Source organism: Orbicella franksi, chromosome 3 (genome assembly GCF_964199315.1).
Source record: "Orbicella franksi chromosome 3, jaOrbFran1.1, whole genome shotgun sequence".
In the NCBI taxonomy this organism is placed as follows: domain Eukaryota; kingdom Metazoa; phylum Cnidaria; class Anthozoa; order Scleractinia; family Merulinidae; genus Orbicella; species Orbicella franksi.
This window is the reverse complement of record NC_138147.1, coordinates 30105180-30126928: the sequence shown is the minus strand read 5'-3', so window position 1 is coordinate 30126928 and position 21749 is coordinate 30105180. Positions and strand designations below refer to the sequence as shown.

At 38.2% G+C, this 21749-nt stretch overlaps 2 protein-coding genes across 2 annotated transcripts; both read left to right on the top strand.

Moving 5' to 3' along the window:
* The first annotated feature begins 96 nt into the window (after positions 1 to 96).
* On the top strand, positions 97 to 8122 carry LOC145481911 (mediator of RNA polymerase II transcription subunit 18-like). The gene is made up of 7 exons (XM_081460475.1): positions 97 to 469; positions 1142 to 1205; positions 1328 to 1450; positions 4064 to 4142; positions 4676 to 4762; positions 5530 to 5576; positions 6121 to 8122. Exons 1-7 carry the CDS (start codon positions 295 to 297, stop codon positions 6167 to 6169), a joined length of 624 nt encoding a protein of 207 aa, XP_081316601.1. The 5' UTR covers positions 97 to 294; the 3' UTR covers positions 6170 to 8122.
* Positions 8122 to 21743, top strand: LOC145481906 (multifunctional procollagen lysine hydroxylase and glycosyltransferase LH3-like). The gene is made up of 22 exons (XM_081460471.1): positions 8122 to 8763; positions 8875 to 8978; positions 10756 to 10892; positions 11028 to 11142; positions 11757 to 11805; positions 11959 to 12071; positions 12379 to 12442; positions 12774 to 12871; positions 13118 to 13219; positions 13841 to 13972; positions 14573 to 14697; positions 15182 to 15283; positions 15446 to 15571; positions 15883 to 16015; positions 16423 to 16536; positions 17260 to 17328; positions 17666 to 17728; positions 17803 to 17844; positions 17942 to 18001; positions 18950 to 19036; positions 19399 to 19524; positions 19926 to 21743. The coding sequence occupies exons 1-22, from the start codon at positions 8676 to 8678 to the stop codon at positions 20079 to 20081; spliced, it is 2205 nt and encodes a 734-aa protein (XP_081316597.1). The 5' UTR covers positions 8122 to 8675; the 3' UTR covers positions 20082 to 21743.
* Positions 21744 to 21749: the final 6 nt, after the last annotated feature.

Sequence of the window (21749 nt, the reverse complement as noted above, 5' to 3'; positions counted from 1 at the left end):
GCTGCCTTTCACAACTCTTGTAGTCACGCAAGGCTTCTTGGGAACTGATTTTCCAGTCCCGCGCCATTTTCCGAATACACGAAATTTTCACGGCAGAGTGCGAAATTCTTATACCCACTCACAGTTACTCTAAAATGATTTTTCTCGATCAAAAGGTACATCGAAGTCCTAAAAATTAAATAGCGACGTTTATACCTTCGGAAAAATGAAGCCACTCCACTCTCAAAGAAGCAGCCTCAATCTTCGGGATACGTTCGGAATTTGGCGCTTGTCGTAGAATAGTCGGGATACCCGATGATTGGAAAGAAAATGGCGGTGGTTGGGAGGCAAAATCAAGTTGAGTACTTTTTGCAAGGAAGCGTAGGAAAGGAATCTGTGAACACTCTGCTGCACAGACTCAGAGGATTGTGTGATGGGGCATCTCGGCAGTCTGCGACGTTTGTGGATCATGAAATGCTGTGTACACTTGGTAATGAGCTCATAATTTGTGCGTAAATTGTAGGGTAGCACTTTCGATCCATGTCTATAGACGAACTTATGTACCGATCAGTACAAAACCTCAACATCCACTCGCAGCTTACGACCACCAGGGCTTTTACTTGAAGTTCTGGCTGTTCAAAAACCCATCGCCCGGGCCAAAGATGCCAAATATGGTGTTCAAATACCTCACCTTGAAATGCCCCTACTCCCAGGAACCAATTTGTTACAAAAGAACGGGGCGGCGCCCTAAGTGTACTCTCGATTCACCATTATTTCAAAGCAGTTTATTTTAAAATTTCCCTCTCCCCACCCTTCTGATGTGGTATCAAATCTTTTAATGGTGAAGAAGAAAAAAAAAAAAACTAACACAATGCCCACTCTGGGTATCCCTGGAAGAGCTAGGATTTTGATGTCTCCATTTGATCAACGCATTAAACTTTTCCTCCCTCCCTTTCTCTCTCTCTGCCCCTTCCTTTTCCTTCCTTTCTTTCATGAATGTTCAGGTATTGAAGAGCTCAGCCTTGAGGTATGGACTAGCAAAAAAATCTGGATTTGATTCAAAGGAAGTTATATTTTAAAAAGTCATACCCCACCCTTTTAAGGAGGTCCCATGTTTCTCAATGTCAGAGTGTTTATGTAGTATTTCTTGTCGTTTTTTAAGGTAGTCCTGGCAGCAATGTTTCTCTTAGGGCACGGCACTCCCTAGATGATCCAAAAGCCCCATGGTAAGCATTAGTTTGTTTTGTTTCAAAGTGACAAGGGACTGAGAGAATTGCACTGTGGGACATCCTGGTAGTTTGCTTATTTAGCAGAGCTTTTAATAAAACAAATTCATTTTGCTCAACAGGCAACTTCGTTATGTTGGTCAAAGTGAAATGGGCGATAAAAGTCGGAGCACATTGCTACGTAGCTGTGTGGAGGTATCAACAAGTGATAATCTGACAACTTTCCTCAAAGAACTTGGATTCAGGTCTGTTGTTTTTCTCATTGTGTCTCTCTACTTTGTTAGTCTTAAGGTTACCGTATACCTTCAGGGGTGTCTCGCCTCCAAGCGATGTAGCGCGTCCGGTTTAAGCTGTAGATACCTTAGCCCCTATATCAAATTAAAGCTTATAGAGCTGGCTATCAAACCATACCAAAAATTTTGAAATAAAATGAATTGCCAATTTTTTCACGGTCACCAAATGCAAGCGTCCTAATCACCTTTTGGAAGCTACAAGTCAAAGCGAATTTTGTTTTTCGCCAATTTATTTTTTTCCTCGGTTTCAGGACAAAAAGCACTAAAAAAGCGTGTCTGCGTTTTTCCATATTCAATTGTAGTAAAAAGTTACAGAACATTTTCGAAATAGGATTAAAAAAATGTGAAGTGATCGTACAAAAATCGCTCTCGGAGAAAAAATATTTCGAAATAAACAATTCGCAGACACCTTTTTCTTTTTTATATGTTAATCTAGCTACTGTCCAAATTTGAGGGCAAACAAACAAATTCCGTTTGAGTTGTAACTCTTTAAAGTGTCTGCTTCAAGTGAAAAAATTTATCCGAGAAAACAGCGCTAAGAAAAATATCTTACTTCGCAAACAAACTCCGCCCACAAACGCCTTCAACTGGGTTCTCAGATCACTGAGCCAATCAGCGCTTGGAAAATTTACTACCATTAACTCGCGGTGAAATTTACGCGTGAATCTGCAAAAAAAACCTTGCGTTTCGCAATGCGCTCAAGGCGGAGAGATAATTTTTCTGCAGCTGGGTTTTTCTTGAAGCTGGTTTGGCAAAATGGGGAAGACGAAAAAGGATACGAACGTTAGAGTAGCTGGGCGACGAGAACAAACAAAAGAAAGCGCGGCAGAGCAAATGTGCATGGATAATATTACAATGGATCTCAATGAGTTGGACGATTCATCGGTATCGAACTCAACCAAAGAGTCACTGTAAACATCGCTGTTATCGCTGTCGAGTTCCCAAATTTTACACAACCTTTCTCTTCTCTTGACTCGATCTTTTTGCCCGCTTGATACGTCCGTAGCTTCATCCGCGAGGCCAACTTTCGCTTCTTCACTCATTGATGTATTTTTATTCATTCTTCGCTCTTTCGAACTGGTAAACGGACTTTTCCGTGGTCCATGTTTACTTATAACTTAATAGAATTACATCTAACACGAAAAATGCTTGGATTAACAATGCTGATTAACTGAGTAGCCAGCCAATTCATGGTATCAATATCGGTAATATTCCCGCGAAAGTAGTCTCGGTTGATTGCATACACGTTATAGGGCTGTCAATCAAGAGGGAACTTTTACTTCCGGCCATAACGTAAAACATCCATTTCTCCGCCAATATTAGGTTTTTTTCAATTTTGTTTTCAGAAATTAGAGATTACTCTTCGACCATTAGTTTGAACCAAAAAACCAAATTTGAAGAAAATTGCCGATCTGAAGGTATACTGTAACCTTAAGAGGTGTAGTCTAGTTTAATGGTTCATGCATAAATTTGGACTGGACCCTGGATCAAGCAGTAAAATCATGTGTACTATAGAGGGCGGGGGAGGGGGGAGCATTGGGGTATATTAGAAACCGCAAAACCAAAGAGAAAATCATCCAACACCGCAAAACCGCAAAAAAATTCCCCCAAAACCGAAAACTGCATACAAAACCATCAAAAAGCGATACAATTGTGCCAAGTGGAGTATACAGAGCAAATTACACTAACACTAATTTTATCAAAGTATTTGTGAATATCATGGACTTGTCTGAAACCTTCATATCTTTTAATATCTTTTAGCTTCTGCGGGCTTCTCTCTTCCCTTTTCACTTTACATCTAGACGTATTTTTCTTTTGAAAATTCTTGCCACCTTTCCCCTCCTCGTAGAAAAAACCCAAAACAATCCACAATAATTGCTTCTTCCATTGCTGGCACGGGAGGCACGTTGGAAACTGACCAAATTAATGACCACCCTGGTCTGCAAGGTTACAGTCTCTGGCGTCATTTGAGATGCGTGATCCCCTACCATGACATTTAGTTTGTCACGCATTCCTCTCAATAACTTTGGCGTTTCGTGGCTTTTCGAGATCAATTGCCGCTCAAATCAAAGAGAGACCAGAACCCAAATAGGACAAAATAGGAAAAACCAAACACCACATTGGATACCAAAACCGAAAAACCCCTAGTATTTTTTACGAGAAACCGAAAACCAGATGCTAAAAAACAAAAAATCCACAAACTGCAATGAACACCAAAACCGAAAAACCGAAGTCTTTTGGCACAAAAACCGAAAAATCGATCTAAAAAATAACCAAAACCGAAAATCCCAATGCCCCCCTCCTAAAGGCATCTACAGACAAGTGTTCATTGCTACTTTTGATCGCCACTCGGTCAACGCTCGATCGACATCTCAGTCGACAGTCGCGTGAGAGTCAATTCATTTTCACAGAAAATGCCTTGTACAAATGTTTGTCGTAAATGCTATGTTTCTAGAACAGAGAGCAAACTCCATGTATTAGTAAGCTATTGATATGATGTGAAAGGTGTCTATGATACATTGAAGCTACATGCAATACAGTCTCTCTTCTTCCTTGTCATGTTAGGTTTGAAAGTGAATTTGTCTTGAAGAGATATTATTTTGTTAAAGGACACATGCGCATCACTGTTAGTCAAGTTTGCAGAGTAAGTAACTATTATTACTTATTGTAATATTGTTTCCCATGTCCAGTGAATTTTGCAGCGCAATTAGGCAGATTTGTTTAGGATAATCTGAGAGCCAATTCATATTTTAATTATTACAGTATTAAGCCCTTGCTCTTTTTAGAGCAACTGTGGGTTCATAGCATGAAGCAATTTATTCAGTGGCATAGAATGAGATAAGTTGTATAAACATATATGTATCTATAAAGTCTAAGATGAGGTCCTTGGCAAGGTTCATAATCCATCTTAGAGGTGGCAAATGGTAAATTTGAAACTCCTTAGCCTTACAAAGTATTTGAGATTACAAGATGTTGTTATGGAAAAGATCTGACTGAAAGTTGGCAAAAATTGTGCATATCACATACTTTATTGATGGACCATTAGCCACCTTTCTTGTTGTTCTTAATAAGTGTTAGTTTTAATAAATAAATTAATTAATTAAATAAATTTATTTAATATTTAATCATTGATTAGTTCATTATGACAATTAATTAATATGGGTTGTAACATTTCAGGTTGCCAGTGTTAATGATCCACAGTCATGCCAACCCATTTCAGATTCGTACCTTGTTGAGATCAGCCTTTTGACCACAGTTCAACAGGTAACATGCACGTTAGTGGTTAGTCACAGAATCCCTAGCTCATAGCACTCTACAAAGAATACTTAAGGACGTTCATGCAAAAATTTTCCAACCTTGATTTTTTTTTCTGAGACTTTTACCACTGTAAGATGATGAGTTACCGTAGTTATATCAGGAAATGTAAAAAAAATGGGGGGTCACCGAGTTCACTTTGGAGGGAACATGCCTGGAAGAACACCCTAAATCTGAAAAAATTGGTTAGCGAATAAGGCCACAGTGTAAGCCCAAAAATATTTCAATTTGATCTTTGAAATGAAATGTTCTATGCCAATTATTGTTTAGGTGGACCTATTAAGTGAATTTAGTCAACTATAGTTTCACGTGCCTTGCAGCTGCAAGATGGCAGGATTCGATGTCCTGTGGACAGAAATCTTTGAAATTTTTTCAACTTCCCACATTGATTTTTTGTTCATTTTTGGACAATGTGGAAGTAATTGTAAATAAAATCTGTTTCTGGAAAGAAAAGTAGGTGTCACCAAATGTCCAAGATGGTTAAATCCAGGCAAAGCTATAGCAATGGCCATCTGCCCTATCATTGTTCATTTTATTACTTAGTGCACACTCTGATGCATGACATGGAGTGTGAATTTGTATGCACAGTAAGGATGCGCAAGAACAATTAGTGCAAACGTCCTTAACAGGTTTATTAGTTCCCACGCCTTACTTTCAGCTTAGAAAATCACTGCAGAGGAGCACAAATTTATACACATCTGTTCTTCTTTTCACAGGACACTATGGCTGAAGAGATCAAAGCATTTGCAGAACACCTGAAGCCGTATCCTTTTCCTACAAAAAATGTTTACATCATTCATCAGTGAGGCTCCACATTTTTTAAGTACATTTATTTCAATTTTATTCGACCAAAATGATAGGCAGTCAGAGAAAGCTCCTATGTCATCAAAGAGTATTTTAAATTGACAAAAAAGAATGATGCAAATTATGTTCTCATATGACCTGTGATGGGAGGTTTAAAGTCTGCATACGAGCCAAGTGGCCCATCTTGCCAGCGCTTATCTCCCGTTTCTGTAGCATGAAGTGACAAGAAGTATTTCTACTCCCTTTTCGATGGGATGCTAGTCCATCACAGGGTTACCCTCAGCACTAAATTCACCAGTACCAATTTAAACACCTGGGTGTAGAGAGGCACTGTGAGAGTAAAGTGTCTTGCCAAAGAACACAACACAATGTCCCCAGGCAGGGCTCGAACCCAGACCACTCAATCCGGAGAAGAGCACACTAACCATGAGGCCACTGCGCCTCCATTACTGTTTTAATCAAGGCTAAATAACATCATAAGCAACCTTAACACACTTCATAAGTCTTGTTCACCTGGAGAAAATTGACCACAGGAAACTGCAAATGACATAGCATAGGAAAAGTCTGATATCTGGTACTTTCTGATAACAAGTACTTGCTGGACTGGTAATCAATCATGGATCATCCAGATGTCTCGCAGCACATGGTAGCACCATTCCCAAATGGAGTTGACATTTTGGCATGGAGAAATTCTGGGGGAGCATTTCATTGCACATCCTTTGTGTCATGTTTGGAAAGAGAGCTTTCCCAAAATGATAAAACAGTGTTTGATCATCAAAAAGGACAAGCTGTGGAAAGAGCATAAAACACTCTTGACTCATCCAAGGAAGATGAGGAACAGTCTCAAGTCTGAAAAAAGAAAACAGAACAGAACAAGATTCAAGTTACTGTTTATGACCATAAGTCGCTGAGCTTTGTGTATTATTGCAATTAATTTGGTATTAGGGATCAAGTCAACTGTTACTGATAAAATTAGGCAATTACAATAATTTTTTTTTTAGTTATTGCTTAAAATCAGCTGAAAAAAAAAAGTGATGTGAGGTTGCCATGGTTTTTCAAATTAAAAACTGTTCCTGGATGTAACAATTTGGATCGCCATTGCAGAGATGAAAAGCAATAGCAGATTTGCATGTTGTCGTCATTTAACTACAATTACCAGAATTCCTTTCGTGTTTTCTCTGTTACTTGAATTTTGAAGCCCCAGTGGGATTTAATAGCAATTGCCTTAATTAGCATATCAAACAGAAAAAGTGAAGGATTCTGGTAGTTGTAGTCAAATGACGCCATCATGCAAAGTGCCTGTTGTCTCTTGCAATTTGCAACTTGGTAGAATTTGTGGGGAGCGGGGCAAAGGATATTCATGAGAAGTGAAGTGTGGAGTACTTATGTGGGAGAAATTGGCAAAGAAATGTCAAAAATGTATAAATGATGTATAAAATTCATAAAGGCTTGATAGCCGTGGACACACAAGAGTTCATGACTCCACTTCAAAGGAGATCACGGCACGTAAATTCAGATGCGTACAAAATTACCCGCTCAAAGACGGACTACCACATGTACTCGTTTTTCCCGAGAACGATACGAGAGTGGAACAGCCTGGCCAATGAAACAGTAAATGCACCAAACTTGACGGCCTTCAAGAAAAGCCTGCCGCCTGACCAAGGCCAAACCAAACGATGTTGACTTTGACTTTATTATTATTATTATTATCATTATTGCTATTATTATTATTATTATTTAGTTTTTATTATAGCATTTTAGCCTTATTTTAATTTGTAGTTTTTTTTTTATTTATGTGCTCACTAGAATCTTCAGAATTGAAGGAGGTGAGTCGCCCAGGAAGAAGAAGAAGAAGAAATGGAATTTAAGTACCGGTACATGATAGAAATGTCTAGTAGCCTAGCTGTAAGACAAGACACTTTTTTCACTAGCTGTTCTTTCTTCATGTGATATTACCCGTTATAGATGAACAGATGATATCATGTGGTGTGAGAACAACTGTGAACATCATCACAAAGGCAACATTTTCTTCCTCTAACAGGTCTTCACTCAGTTTGTGAAATGTCAGTTGATCTATGAATAAGTCAAAACTTTAGTTAAACAGACAATTTATATCAGTATTATTATCAGCATTACTTTTTACTCATTATTGAACATAGTATTTATTAATAAACTTATTTAAATATCAATATGAGAACTCAAAATAAAACGTGTTTTAGAAGAATGCTTTGAGTGGCAAGTTAACTTATTTAATTAATTAGTTAATTGAATGTAGTCCAAAGGAAAAATTGTCATGTCCAGACTGAGCACAGACAGGTCACAAAGTAATCTCAGCAGTGGTCCCCTAAATATGCTATTTAGTTATGTGCTTCTATCAATTATTGTACCAACAGGAATGTACACTTTGCCCTTCTGGTGTGGAATTGTGTACTGAGTTAAGTAGAGGGTGATACACTGCCTTAGCCAGAAAATCATAACAAAGAGAAGATTGTTTTAACCCGGGGGGGGGGGTGATCCCGGAAAAATTGGCTGGGGGTGTGCGGTCCACTTCCCAAAAACCTTGCCCTAAGACCAAAATTATCTGTGATTTTCCCTACCTTATTTATGACCTGACCAAAAAAATTCAAAAATTAGTTCTGAGGTATTAAAATTTCAACGAAACACCCAGGCTGAGAGTAATACTAAACAATAGAAGTAACATGATTTCTCTTGATTTAGACCCCTAAGCCTCAGTGCTGTTAGAATTTTAACAATTTGAAAATGGTGTATTTGCAATTTATGGGCATCACTGATGTTTTTAAGAGTCAAAGAAGCACGAGGTTTTAGGCAAATGTCATATTTTACTACTGAGAGCTTTCAAAAAATCGCTCAGATCTGTGTAAAATCTCGAATCCCCAGGTTTCCTTCTTATCACCCCACCAACACCCCGCCCCATTGAGGAATTTTACCCCATTGAGGAATTTTACCCCTCTGAATAGTCACGTGATTCATTTTTCGGCCAAGAGCGCTGAAGCGCTCCATTTGAGTACAGTTCGTGTCTCGGTGGATTGACGCAAAGATGAGCCGAGATACACTCCGATGTGTTAGCTGTATTCTTTTGGTTGTCTTAGTTGTACTTCTAACAGATGTTTGTTGTGAGGAACAAGGTAAGATTTATGGTTTTCGGGGGAAACTTTTTTACACAGTTATGAAGTAATCTTTAGAACAACACACTTCGATCAGAAAAATTCCCTTCCATGCTGTCTGTGTGATTTTAGGTTTGGATGAGCTCAAACTGCTTGCCATAACGGTAGCAACAGACGAAACAGATGGCTATAAAAGATTTATGAGATCTGCTAAATCTAGTAACATCGATGTGAAGGTATCGTTAATTATTTATACATGTATCTAGATAGACCTAGATCAGCTGTGAAGCTTGCAGATGAGTTGATCATCTTTATTGACACACAAGTTTACTTAAATTATCTACTAGTTTCTTGTTAATTTTGTTCCATCGTTGAGAGATATCATCCACTTAAGCCTTCGTTACGTCTTGGAGCGGCAATGAAATTTCATATTCACAGAATTTCGTAGTTTTATCTGCTGTCAAATTTTCTGCATGGGCTCTAACATGTTAATTTCGCACGTGTTGTTTGTTATGCTTGAGCATTTGAATATTTAATCATTCGGTGTAAACAGAAATTCAGATTTCTTTAACTTTCTAACTTTTATTAGATTCCTTCCCAGTTAACTGCACGTTACCTTCAGAAACAAACTTCGCGAAGGAGCCGAACTTTTACAGACCTGAGAGATAGCAATCTCACAATTTTCTGCACGTAAACGGTTTGGATTTTTATTTGCAACCGTGAAGTCTTTTATTGAAGGAATGCGTCAGGGAAAACGAGTAAAAGTGCTGATGTTTTTCTGTTTTCACGTATCTTAAAGGATATTGCCGAATTCCTTTAATTTCTGAGGAAAACGCCGGCTGATTACAAACAACGCTTTCTTACACGTTGGCAGAGAGTGAAATATCGAATGTCATGTTGTCATGAAAGGGTCGTTGATGGTTCGTCTGTAATGAATGGATCTAGTGTATGAGTCTGAAGAAACGTGCTAATTCTCACGATTGTTATTACTTCTTGAAACCACTTCTATATGTGGAATGCATAGGGAAATATGTCGCTTCATATCATTTCAAAGTGAAGTATTTTCCATCTCTTTTTTCAAAAGAAATAGAGGAATAATATATAAATGCAAATAAAACGTGGGAATGGAGTGCAAATTTTTTAACAGTTGTGTCAATAAGTTGTCAGCTTGTGATTTATAGTTTTTATTTCTTACTCCTTAAAAAAATAATCTTTCTGCTTACAATCCTACTTCAGTAGAGGTCTTAACCAACTTACAGGATTTTTTTGTGTGTTTAGCAAGGGACAAGGAGGGGTGCAGGAGAGGGGCAGGAGAGAGGGGAGTACAAAGTTCAGATATCTTGGGAAATGAGAGAAAACCACTCCCTCATGCTTATTTACCATTTATTTTAAAAATGAATAAAACGAGAGCAAGCAGAGTTATAGAGTGAGCAATAGTGAACTTTAATATTGCAACTCTGACTGATGAAGGTGCATGGACAGAAGCCACCAAAAATTAAGAAAAGAAAAAGCAACAGATTGTCAAAAACTTGGCAAGTTGATATTTCTTGTGTTCTTGTTGGTTTGGGTGGAGCATCCTACAAAGGCATACAGTCAAGCCTCTATTAAGCCGTCACATTAAGCGGGTACCCCTTATTAAGCCACTAGTTAGCAAAGTCCCGAAATTATTGTCAGTAAAACCCCTGCTAACTGGCCACTTCTTTGTAATGGCCACCCCAGCTACCTTTTGGTCATTCCATTGAGAGTTGTCTACGGTCTTGACCCTTATTAAGTGGCTACCCAAAATTGATGCATACTCGTCAGGAGTATGTAGGCTTGTTTGGGTGTGAACTTGTGCTTTGCCGTCTTGTTTTTCCTTGAGTAGCTACCTCAGAAATCTTTGAAATGTATGGAAAAAAAGTTGTCAGACATTCTAGTATTTACCCTACAAACTCTTTGGTGCAAGTTTTTGGGGAGGAGACTGGTTCTCCTTTACCTAATTATACTTATATGCAAGATCTTTTGTACATGTAGGTGCTCGGAATGGGCGAGGAATGGCGAGGTGGAGATGTGAAGAATTATCCTGGTGGAGGCCACAAAATCAACATTCTTAAAAAAGAAACAGAACTTCACAAGAATGAAAGCAATCTTGTGCTTATGTTTGTGGATAGGTAGGACGTCAGTGTGATAGTGTTTTTAGTCATAGTTTTGCATGATAACTTTTTCTTTAGGTTAATAAATCACGTTTTGATTTCTTTATATTTTGATGGAATTTTTACATTTAAATTATGTTGATTTCTCCACAGCTATGATGTGATACTACTTGCAAATCCCAAGGAATTCCTGAAAAAGTTTCTTGAGTTTAATGCCAACTTGGTCTTTTCTGCTGAAGGGTTCTGCTGGCCAGACAGATGGCTCAAAGTATGTACATTTGCTTTTGGCTGATTTGGAAAAATGAGTTATTCCCCTCCTCTCCTCTTTTCTTCTTTTTTTCCCCCCTCTCCCCTCTCCTCTCATTTCCATCCCTCCCCAACGCTCCCCTCCCCTCTCCTGTTCTCCCTTCTCCACCCCTTTTATCTTCTTTCCTCTCCTACACTCCCCTCTCCTCTTCTCCCCTCTCCTTTTTCCCCTCTCCTGTTCTCGCCTCTTCTTGCCTCAACTCCCCTTCTCTCGCTTTGCCACACCACGCCTCAATCCTGCCCCTGTCCTCTTCTTCCTTCTCCCCTTCTTCTTGCCTCACCTCTCGTCTCTTCTGTGTCCTCTGTACTTATGGTTTACCTTTGATCATCATCACTAACCATAAAGATGGGTCTGAAGTGATAAAATTAGAACTGGGATTGGCTGATTTTTTCACTGGGAAAATAGGATTTAGGCAAAACAAATGTAAATAAGATTGGGATTTAGGCAAAATTCTAGTGTGGGATTTAGATAACATTTGGGCTGGGAAATGGGGTACCCCCCATCCCTGCATTCAGGACCAACTAAAAGTCACAAAGAGCTGCTCATTGAAAATATTATAATTTTTTGCTTTACAGGACCAATACCCAGAGGTTTCTCATGGAAAGAAATATCTTTGTTCAGGAGGTATACGTGAAGTCAGTTAAACTTTGTTCTTTGCCCTGACAGACATGCCAGTAATGTTCTCATTGATCGTGTTTACCCTATTTTCTTGCTTTACATCTAAAGAATTATGTACAGTTTTATTAAACAACATTGTATATGTCTATGTTTCATCAGGTTTTATAGGTTATGCGTCAACATTCCACCAAGTTGTAGCAGATCATGCCATTGAAGATGTTGAAGATGATCAGTTGTATTACACCAAGATATTTTTGGACAAGCAGAAAAGGGTGCGTTGAACAATATTTTGTAAAACACCTCTGATGCGTATGACCAACAACAACTGTAATTAATTAGCAATGAACCCAGCCCTTAGCACTGTATGGCTTGTAGTGTCTGGCTTCCTCGTTGTGGATTGTTTAGTTAGCATTGCTGGAAATTATGAAAGCTGTGGCTGGAGATAAGAACTAAAGGATATTTTATGTTTACTAGTTGCTTATTTCTTTTTTACTAATTATTTTATTTTATTATTTATTATCTTATTATTTTATTTATTTATTTATTTATTTATTTATTTATTTATTTTTGCTTTGACAGGATCAGTTGAAAATGAAGTTAGATAACAAAGCAGAAATCTTCATGAATCTGAATGGAGCAGAAGGTACACTGCTTTAACTGACTAGAACAACTTAAGTCGTAAAATTGTCTTAGTTTGGCCTGAACTTTGGTATAATAAAATTACAGTTTATAGTAGTGAAATATGTTGTTGCAGAAAATATCCATACCCCTCCCATCTTGAGTGTTTTGGTTTGGCACGCCCCACCCCCCCCCCCCCTGTCCCACACACCCCTTTGGAAATACATTTCCAAGGACATACTTTCCTTTAAAATTTTTGACCCCAGGCTTGGAATTTCCAATGATTTTGGAGCATGTGGTTAAGGTACAGCCCTGTATGGATAGTCAACACATAACATATTAAACATTTTTTGCAGAGGAAGTGGAAATCAAGTTCAGTGGTGACAAGGCCTGGCTGGAGAACAAGGAATATGGAACTCAGCCTCTTGTGGCTCATGGTAATGGACCTAGCAAGGTAATTTGACTCAAATTTATCAGTTATACAGTATTTACTTGCTGGCATTTTTTCCTCACTCATCTCCTTTGCAATGTAGAAAACAATCAGCTGTTTTCTGATGGATGGAAATTTATAAAATAGTTGATATTATATATTAACCAGGATTTATATCATTCTGTTTTTTATGACAGACTTTTTGAGATTCTTATCATGAGTTGTATATTGACAGTGGAGTAAGCCAGTTGTTTGTTTGTGTACTTTCAGCTGTTTTTAAACTACCTGGATAACTACCTGCCTGATAAATGGAACTTCAGAGATGGTTGCACTGCGTGTGCTGAAGATACGATATCATTAGACAAACTCAAGGTAACACAGCATGTGATTGTGCTGTGTTTTGTTTTCACCACAGTGGAAATAGTTATCGGTTAAAAACAGATGTCAAAACTCCACGCATCTTGGCGTACTGTTATAACAACATTCTCAGCTGGTAGTAATGCGCAACTTATTTACAAAACATCACCTACTACAAAAAGAATAGTATAAAAAGGACCTTAATAGGCTTTCTTCTCTTTTACATCATTCTATGCCCACACTGCCAGACTATCAGGGGGTGTCTTGGTGTCAGACCAAATCCCGAATGGGTAACAAAATATCCCAGATATGAAGGATTGAGCTTTAAGTACATTTTTCTCACTTACTTTGGATGAGTTGTGGCATTTAGTGGGAATATATTTTTTTTATAATTATTTGACACATCTTTGTCGTCGAATTAGCAGACTTCCACTTTTAAGAGCTTTTTAGGGTTGAGAAGGTAAAATTGGTGATCTCCCAGATTTTTGATTTTTTTTTTAGGTCAGCATCTCTGCTTTCACAGGAAATTTTGTAGGTTATAAGTAAATTTCAATTATGAATATTGTAGGGTCACTTTATGTTAGCCTTTATTCCTTAGGTTCTGACTGTTACATTTTGATTCTCTGCGGCTTCTAGGAAAAGGAATATCCTAAAATCTTGATGGGATTGTTTATTGAAAAGCCTACACCTTTCGTACCAGAGTTTCTGAATAGAATGATGCAGTTGGATTATCCTAAAAAGCACATTGATCTTCTGGTCCACAATACGGTAGGTATACTGTCGGCTATCTATTTCACTTATATAAGTCAAGACTCCAACATTAGACAGAAAGGAGGAATCAAAAACTAGACTTTGTGACTTGTCATGACAAAAGATCTTGAGATTGTATTTAAAGCTTCCGAGACCCACAATTTTCTACTTGCTATGTCCAACCATACATTTCTCATCTGAGTAATACCTAGACACCTCTACAGGGATACCCTGGTTACAAGGAGCGTTGTGCCGACATGGTGGGAATTTTGATTCTTCTTCATTCAGCTTTAGAACAGACATTAGCCTGCATAGCAAGCATTTCTGTACAAAAAGCTTTTTCCGCATTCTGGCAGCGTGCAAATTGGACCAAGAGAAAAGAAATCGATGGGCAAGTGCTTTGTTTGTTTTTTTGCTCTCACTCCAATTTTTGCACGGCCAGAATGCCAAAAAAGCTCGTCATGCAGAAATGTGTGCTAAACAGACCAGCACACTTTAGTAACTTATTAGCAGTATATTAAGAATTGCAGTTGCCTTTCATGATAGCATAGTCTAAGTATATACAGTTGTATGACAGAACTTTATCTACAATTATGGTATCCTTGTCTTGCATGTTAGGTTTCATATCACAAGCCACAAATTGGAGAATGGTTAACAGATGAGGTCAAGGATCAGTTCGACTCCGTCACTGTTCTGCAGCCTGAAGACACTGTGAATGAGTATCAAGCCAGAAATCGTGCTGTGTAAGACATTTTATTGCAACTTTTGCTTGTTGTTGTTGTTTGTACAGTTAGACACATTGACATTTAGGTTGAAGTTTTGTTGAGTAGTAACCAGTAAGGTGGACTAACTCAAAGAGTATGTGACAGCCACTTAGGAGAATAAAAATGTTTGTCTGAATGTTATCGATCATGCTAATTTCCATTATGTTTTTTGTTGAACATAGTAATTAAATATTAAATACTTTACGGCAATGTAGTTAGTACATCTATTGTTGAATAGATCTGTTATTGTAATAATATGATTTTACATTATTTATTATTATTATTATTATAATTGTGAAATCATAATGTGTTGTTGTTGTTGTTGTTGTTTTTTCTGTAAATTACTTGTAGTATTAACAATAAAATGTTTTTATCTTGTAACAAGAACGGTTGTTTGACTCGTTGCATATGAAGGATTTTAATTTTTCGCATTTTTTTTGTTCGTTTGTTTTTGTTAACTCAGTGAGATGTGTAAAGAAAAGAAGTGTGACTATCTTTTCTCTGTCGATGCATCTGTTGTTCTTACCAACAAGGATACGTTGAAGATTCTCATCAAACAGAACAGGTCAGTAACGACAAGCATTGACATTTATACCTCGAACAAAAAGTAATAAAGAAGTTTATATGAAGTGTGCCAAATGTAATGTTTGTGAAGAAATGATTTAGCCATAAAAAAAACGCATTAAATCATGTCTTAACATTAATTTTCATTACCTTTTTTCCCAAGACCTGTGCTAGCACCTATTGTAACAAAGCACGGCAAACTGTGGTCAAACTTCTGGGGCGCACTTGGAAATGATGGTTACTATGCTCGATCACGTGATTACCTTGCTATTGTTCAGAAGCAGAGGAAGTAAGTAAAAAAGTTTTTTGTGAAGGTTAAAAGGTTAATTTAATAAAGGCTCTTTCTTAATGGAGAGAAAATCCATGGTAAGAAGGGAATAGCTCGGTGTATTCCCATCCCACCCCGGCCTTGAAAGTCCATGGAAGGTACATATTTGGGTCCTTGGAAAACCTTGAAATTTGATTGAAAAAGGAACAAACTTCCACATAATGTGGAAGAACCAAATCTAAATACACCATCTTGCTATTTCATTGTGGCTACACTGTTTTTGAATATAATGTGATCAAAGTTAAAATATCAAGTAATTTCTTTCATTCCAGGGGCGTATGGAATTCTCCTTTCATTACAAGCATTTATTTGATCCAAAAACAAGTCTTGAACAAGATGCAAGGAAGCTTTGGGCCTTCTAAACTTGATCCAGACATGGCATTGTGCCAGTATTTCAGAGATCGTGTAAGTATATCCATATGTGATGTCCAGGAAAGAGCTATACTTTGACTTGTATCTCTTCTTCTAATAAGCTTGCCCTGATGCATGTAAGCGATCCCATTTGAACAGACAAAGTAACTTAAGTACTATATGAAACATGAAAGACTGTGTTTGACCCCATTTCCAAACATCAAATAAAGAATTGAAAATACGATGCTCGGAGTATTTTTGACGAACTTCAAAATTCAATTGAAGCTAAAACTAAGTAGAAAACGGAGAAATAAAATCGTAAGAATCAATGCCAAGTAAGATCAGATATTCAAACATGGTCACAGTCATGATTTTCTTTGCTTAAACTTAACGAATTGCTGATGAGTTTGAGAAGTTGTCTAACAAAGTATCTGGAATGATGTTTCTTTTTCATTTTGCAGGGAATTTTCATGTATGCCACCAATCTTTATGACTTTGGTCGTCTGCTGGAGACCGACAATTATAACACAAATCATTTGCATAATGATTTGTGGGAGATCTTTGACAACAGATTGGTAAGCTTGTAAAAATTGAACAACGCTAGCCTAGACTAAGACTGATAATTATGACTTCGCTGGGTTTATTCAATAAAGAAGGATTCATCCATCAAAGGACACTATTGTCTGGCAGCTGAAATCTGAGAACTTTTTAAATGCATGTATTTAGAGAATTTTTAGTCTGAATTTTTTGGGGCTTGAGATGTGTTGACCGTTGAAGATTACAAAATCATTTAAATCCAGTATTTGGAATGACATAACAAATTGAAACTACGTTGCCATTCATTGTTGACACAGTGTAACCGGGAAATTATGAACTGAGCTTTTTTTTAACTCCATATAAAAAAGTTGACCCACTGTGAACGAGGCGCAGCGGAGTATTTTTGACGAACTTCGAGGTGTTTGGAAATGTGGTCAAACAAATGCACTGTCTTGAGTGTTTGATATATCTTCTCAATCGAAACTAAAACTAAGGAGAAAACGGAGAAATAAAATCGTCAAAATCTTGAATTCGAAACACCGTCACGGTCATGATTTCCTTTGTTCAAACTTGATGAATTATTAATCAGTTTGAGAAGTTCAGTTCATCCACCACTCAAGTGACGTTAAATCTCTCCAAATCAAGGAGGACTGAGTTTGACATGCGCACAGAGAAACTGCATATTCCAGTAAGTTGAATAACTTAATATCACACTCGACAAACTTCAACATGGTTTGATGTTGTGCGTGTTGTTTTTCTAGGACTGGGAGGAGAAATATATTCATGAAAATTATTCAGGGAACCTGAACTACAGCGTTCCTATTGAAGAGGTAAGAATAGTTGTTACGGAATTAGCAGTGCCTCTCTCTACCCAGGTGTATAAATGGGTACCGGCAAATTTAATGCTGGGGCCGGGGGTAACCCTGCAGTGGACTAGCATCCCATCCAGGGGGGAATAGAAATACCCCTTGTCACTTCATGCTACAGAAACCGGAGAAAAGCGCCGGGCTGATGGGCCACTTTGCTCGTATGCAGACTTAACGTAAAAGCCACAGTGAGATCGTCAAACAAATGTTGGTAGAAGCACATGTTAGTATGTAGCTAGTTCCTGAATTACGCACTGTCTTGCAGACCTTCTCTGATTGTAGACTGTATATTTATTTGTAGCCTTGTCCCGATGTGTACTGGTTCCCTATCGTGACAGATACTTTTGCCAAGCATCTTATCGAGGTGAGACCAACAGATTTTAAAGCCAATTTTTCGTACAATGTAAGTGTTAATTTTCTTATGGTTACTTTATTTAGGAAATGGAACATTTTGGTGACTGGTCTGGAGGAAAACATGAGGTGAACTTGAATTTTGCTTTCTTCTTCGTTATTTTCTGACTGGTCTTTTCCTACAACCAAGTTACCACTATTCTTATTAATCTTGTGTGTTTCGTAGGATAAGCGACTCTCAGGAGGCTATGAGAATGTGCCGACGGACGACATACACATGAACCAGGTTAGCTGCTATCCTACTAACTTACTAATATATTAATAAGATAGTATTTTTGGTATATTAGTATTTTCCTTATAAGTAGTGTTATTAGTAACAGTATTTCTTGTTTTGTTTTTTTTTTCTTCATCTATACTAGTGTTAATCTATGTAGTTTCTTCTAAAAAAAGTAAAAATTAGCGTAGTTTTATTCATGAATATAAATAGTTAGTAAGTATTTTGGATGTATTAGTATTTTCCTCGTAAGTAGTCTTATTAGTAATAGTATTCCTCTTTTTTTTTCCATCTTTACTCACGTTAGTTTATCTAGTTTTTCTTTCTTTTATCTGCAAATGTAATTTCAATTGTTATTGTCACTCTTATTTATAAACTTATATAAATATCAATAAAATACAAAAAAAAAGGTTAGCTGCTATCAATAACGTTCTAACAGATGTTAGCAGCAAATGAAGATCACTCTCAAAACCAAATTATCGCATCCTGCCAATCACAGTGCTCAAATTGGAACATCGCAACGAACCAATCACAACTCCAAGCTGACGCGTACAGCTGGCCGGTGCGAAGCGCGGGAAAACGCACGCAGGCGATCGTAGCTTTATCATTGTTTGCTCCTGATTGGTTGTTAAAAAGTACCTTTGCATTGATTGGTTGGAGGGTTGTAACCTTCATCACTGTCGGTAGCTGCTCTTCTTGGCTGGCCTGTGCTATGCGCGGGAAAACGTGCGTAAGTCAAGCTAAGATTGGTTTAATGCTTGTTCCTGATTGGTTGTTAAAAAAGCACCTTTGCCATGATTGGTGAAAGAGATGTGTTATATACTATGACCTTCATTACTGTGAGTTCTTCTTGTCATCACGGTTCACCTTAGCAGTGTAATATACTGTAGTAACGCCGTGCTCAGTGGAGAATTGATCGTACCAAGAGTTTGTTTATTTGCTTGTTTTTTGTCTCCGCAGATCGGCTATGAGAGACACTGGCTTCACTTTCTCAAAGAGTTCATTGTACCTGTCAACGCCAGACTGTACCCTGGTTACAACTCTGAGGTACGAATAAACCCGAAAAATCATCTTAAATATTTGTGTCAAAATTTAAGAAATTCGTGTCGTTATCTATTCTATTGCGAAGTTTTGTCGCCTGGTACTTTAATGTGTCGTTGCAGCGTTTTCTCGCAATCCTCAAACTCTCTTAATAATAAGTGTCAGACTCTAACAGGGAGAGCCGAAATTACGTTCGTAGCCCGAAGATTTTGATGACGTTTACTGTCGGCGACAAGCTGACGTAGATTCAATAATCGGAAACGCTTCGGGTCCTTTACGAAGATTCGCCAGAAACGACACTGGTCAGAATGTACTCCAACGATTTCTTGTTTTTAATCTTTTGTCTTTTTTGTTTCTGTTCTGTTCAGGCTCGTTCCGTCATGAACTTTGTTGTAAAGTACGATCCTAACCGACAGTACTATCTCAGACCACATCATGACTCTTCAACGTACACAATCAACATTGCTTTGACCAGGCCAGGGATTGACCACGGAGTAAGTACCACTGCTCAACAAATCGTAAGTCAACAGCAATTATTTGGGCCAAATCTGAACGTTTTCGAAGTGTTTCTCAGTGGGTTTTCATGCAAAAAGACATGCGAAAGGCTTGGCCAATCAGAATGGAGGCTGCGTTATCTTAGCCAGTGAAAAGCGGAATGGTTGTCGCCACTTTTCGCGCGCTTTCTCCATTAAAATAAAAATACGGAGCCTTGATTATATACGAGCGTCTCATTGCTGCGTAATATATTATGAACTGCGGTAAGTTGAATGAAATAAATGGGAACGGTCGGTCCTTTAGATATAACGTTTTTAGCGAGTTCATAAAACCGACGTTGCTGTGTTCATTTTTTTTTCTTGTTCGATGTTTGTTTGATAATTGTTTCTTCTGTTCTTAGGGCGGGGGATGCAGATTTTTGCGTTACAACTGTCAAGTCACGGAAACTCGCCGAGGCTGGTCTTTCATGCACCCAGGACGGCTCACGCATTACCACGAAGGATTGCCCGTGACATGGGGAAAGCGTTACATCATGATCTCTTTTGTAGACCCTTGAAAACAAGATATTACGCTTATAATATAAAAAGAAATTACTCCTATTTTTAGTACGCAGAATACAGATGGAATTTCCAAGCTATTTTTGAAACTAATTTTTACCGTGTCGCTAAAATCTTCTTTAAGCAGCTATTTTCTCAGTTGGTCCGCAGCAAGTAGTTTCATGTCAAAGGAATTAAACTGTACTTGATGGAAGTCCAAGTCTTGAACAGATTGGACAAGAAACAGTGCAAGGCTTAGACGCAAGGCGCACAATTTGGCAGTCAGCAACTTTCATCCCGTTGTTGTTATTAAATTTACAAATAGGAAGTAGTGTTTGATATATAAACTCAGATTTTATAAGAATTGATGTAGTTAAATTTAATGATATCCTAATATCAAAGTATGTAGTATCTCTTAGCAATCGTCACTTCACTTGTCACGTAATGCTTCACTCGGAAAAGAAAATATTTCGTGACAATGTAAGTCACGGCAGGGAAAGAGACGTTCAATATAGTTGATGTTAATTATATATTTGTCGTTTAAATTCAAGATGTTGTGATTAAGATGTAATATACGGGTAGTACTGTTGTAAACCATGCCCTGATGTCCGCTGTTTGAAGCATGTTAGAGCGGGTTTCAGGGCTTTCACTAAGTCTTGTACCTTCTGTGAGTATGAACGGGGTATCGCCTGGTGCAAGAAGCTTGGAAATGAAAATAAACGCCTGGCAACATTGTACTGGTGTGCTCGTTACGATTTTATTTTGATTCCAGTGAGTTTGGCAACCTCGATCCCAGGCTCTCTCTCCTCAGGCAGGCAAAGCTTACCCTAGCAACTTGTCTTGTGATCTAGAAATGGACTATTTTTGAGAATGAGTGGCGGCCTGGGGCGCGAGAAGTGGTTGCATTAGCGCCTCTATGTCTTTAACTGACTTGAATCAAGGAAGAAAATACAACCTAACCTCTTCCGAGTTTTCGGGTTAATAGTTGGAAGCAGCACGAAAACGGCGAGAGCCCCCCTAAAAAGGCGGGGACGAGGGGGTATCACATCCCGCGCTTCTCCCCTATTTTTCCGCTCGCCGTTTTTCGCGCTTCGCCCCGACTAAATGAACAGCTAGAAGAGGCTAAATGCGATACGATTTCTGACTTTCCTATTCTAACGCGGCCAGACATCGCGTCCCCTTGAAGAGGAATGTGGTCAATTTTGAGAAACATTCAAGCTGGATTTAACTCTGACCCAAAAGTTGTACTGGCCATGCTTCTGATGCGCATTTGCGTTAGAGATTTTCATGGTTTGGTTTTCACAGAACTACAGAAAGACTTCGAGATGAAATGGCAAAATACAGCACTCCCAGAGGATGTTACAGGAACTCCCGCACCGTACCGCTAGGCTACAAATTCCCAGCTCAATTTAGGGCAGTACCTGGCTTCAAGATGCAAAGAGCAATCCTGCACATGAATACAGCCTGAGCATCAGATAGCCCTTTCACAAGGCCTGATATGTTGGAAGAGTAGATAAGGGTGATTATCTTCTGGTCGTGTCGTTCCCTGACCATTCTCTTGTTCTTTTTCCTTGAATAAGGAGTAGAGGGATAAAATAGGGTATAAATATTTCTTCCCTGGTTTTAGTTAAAGGTATTTTCTCTCACCCGGGATGTAGCTTGAACGCATCTAAAACTGGTGAAGTATA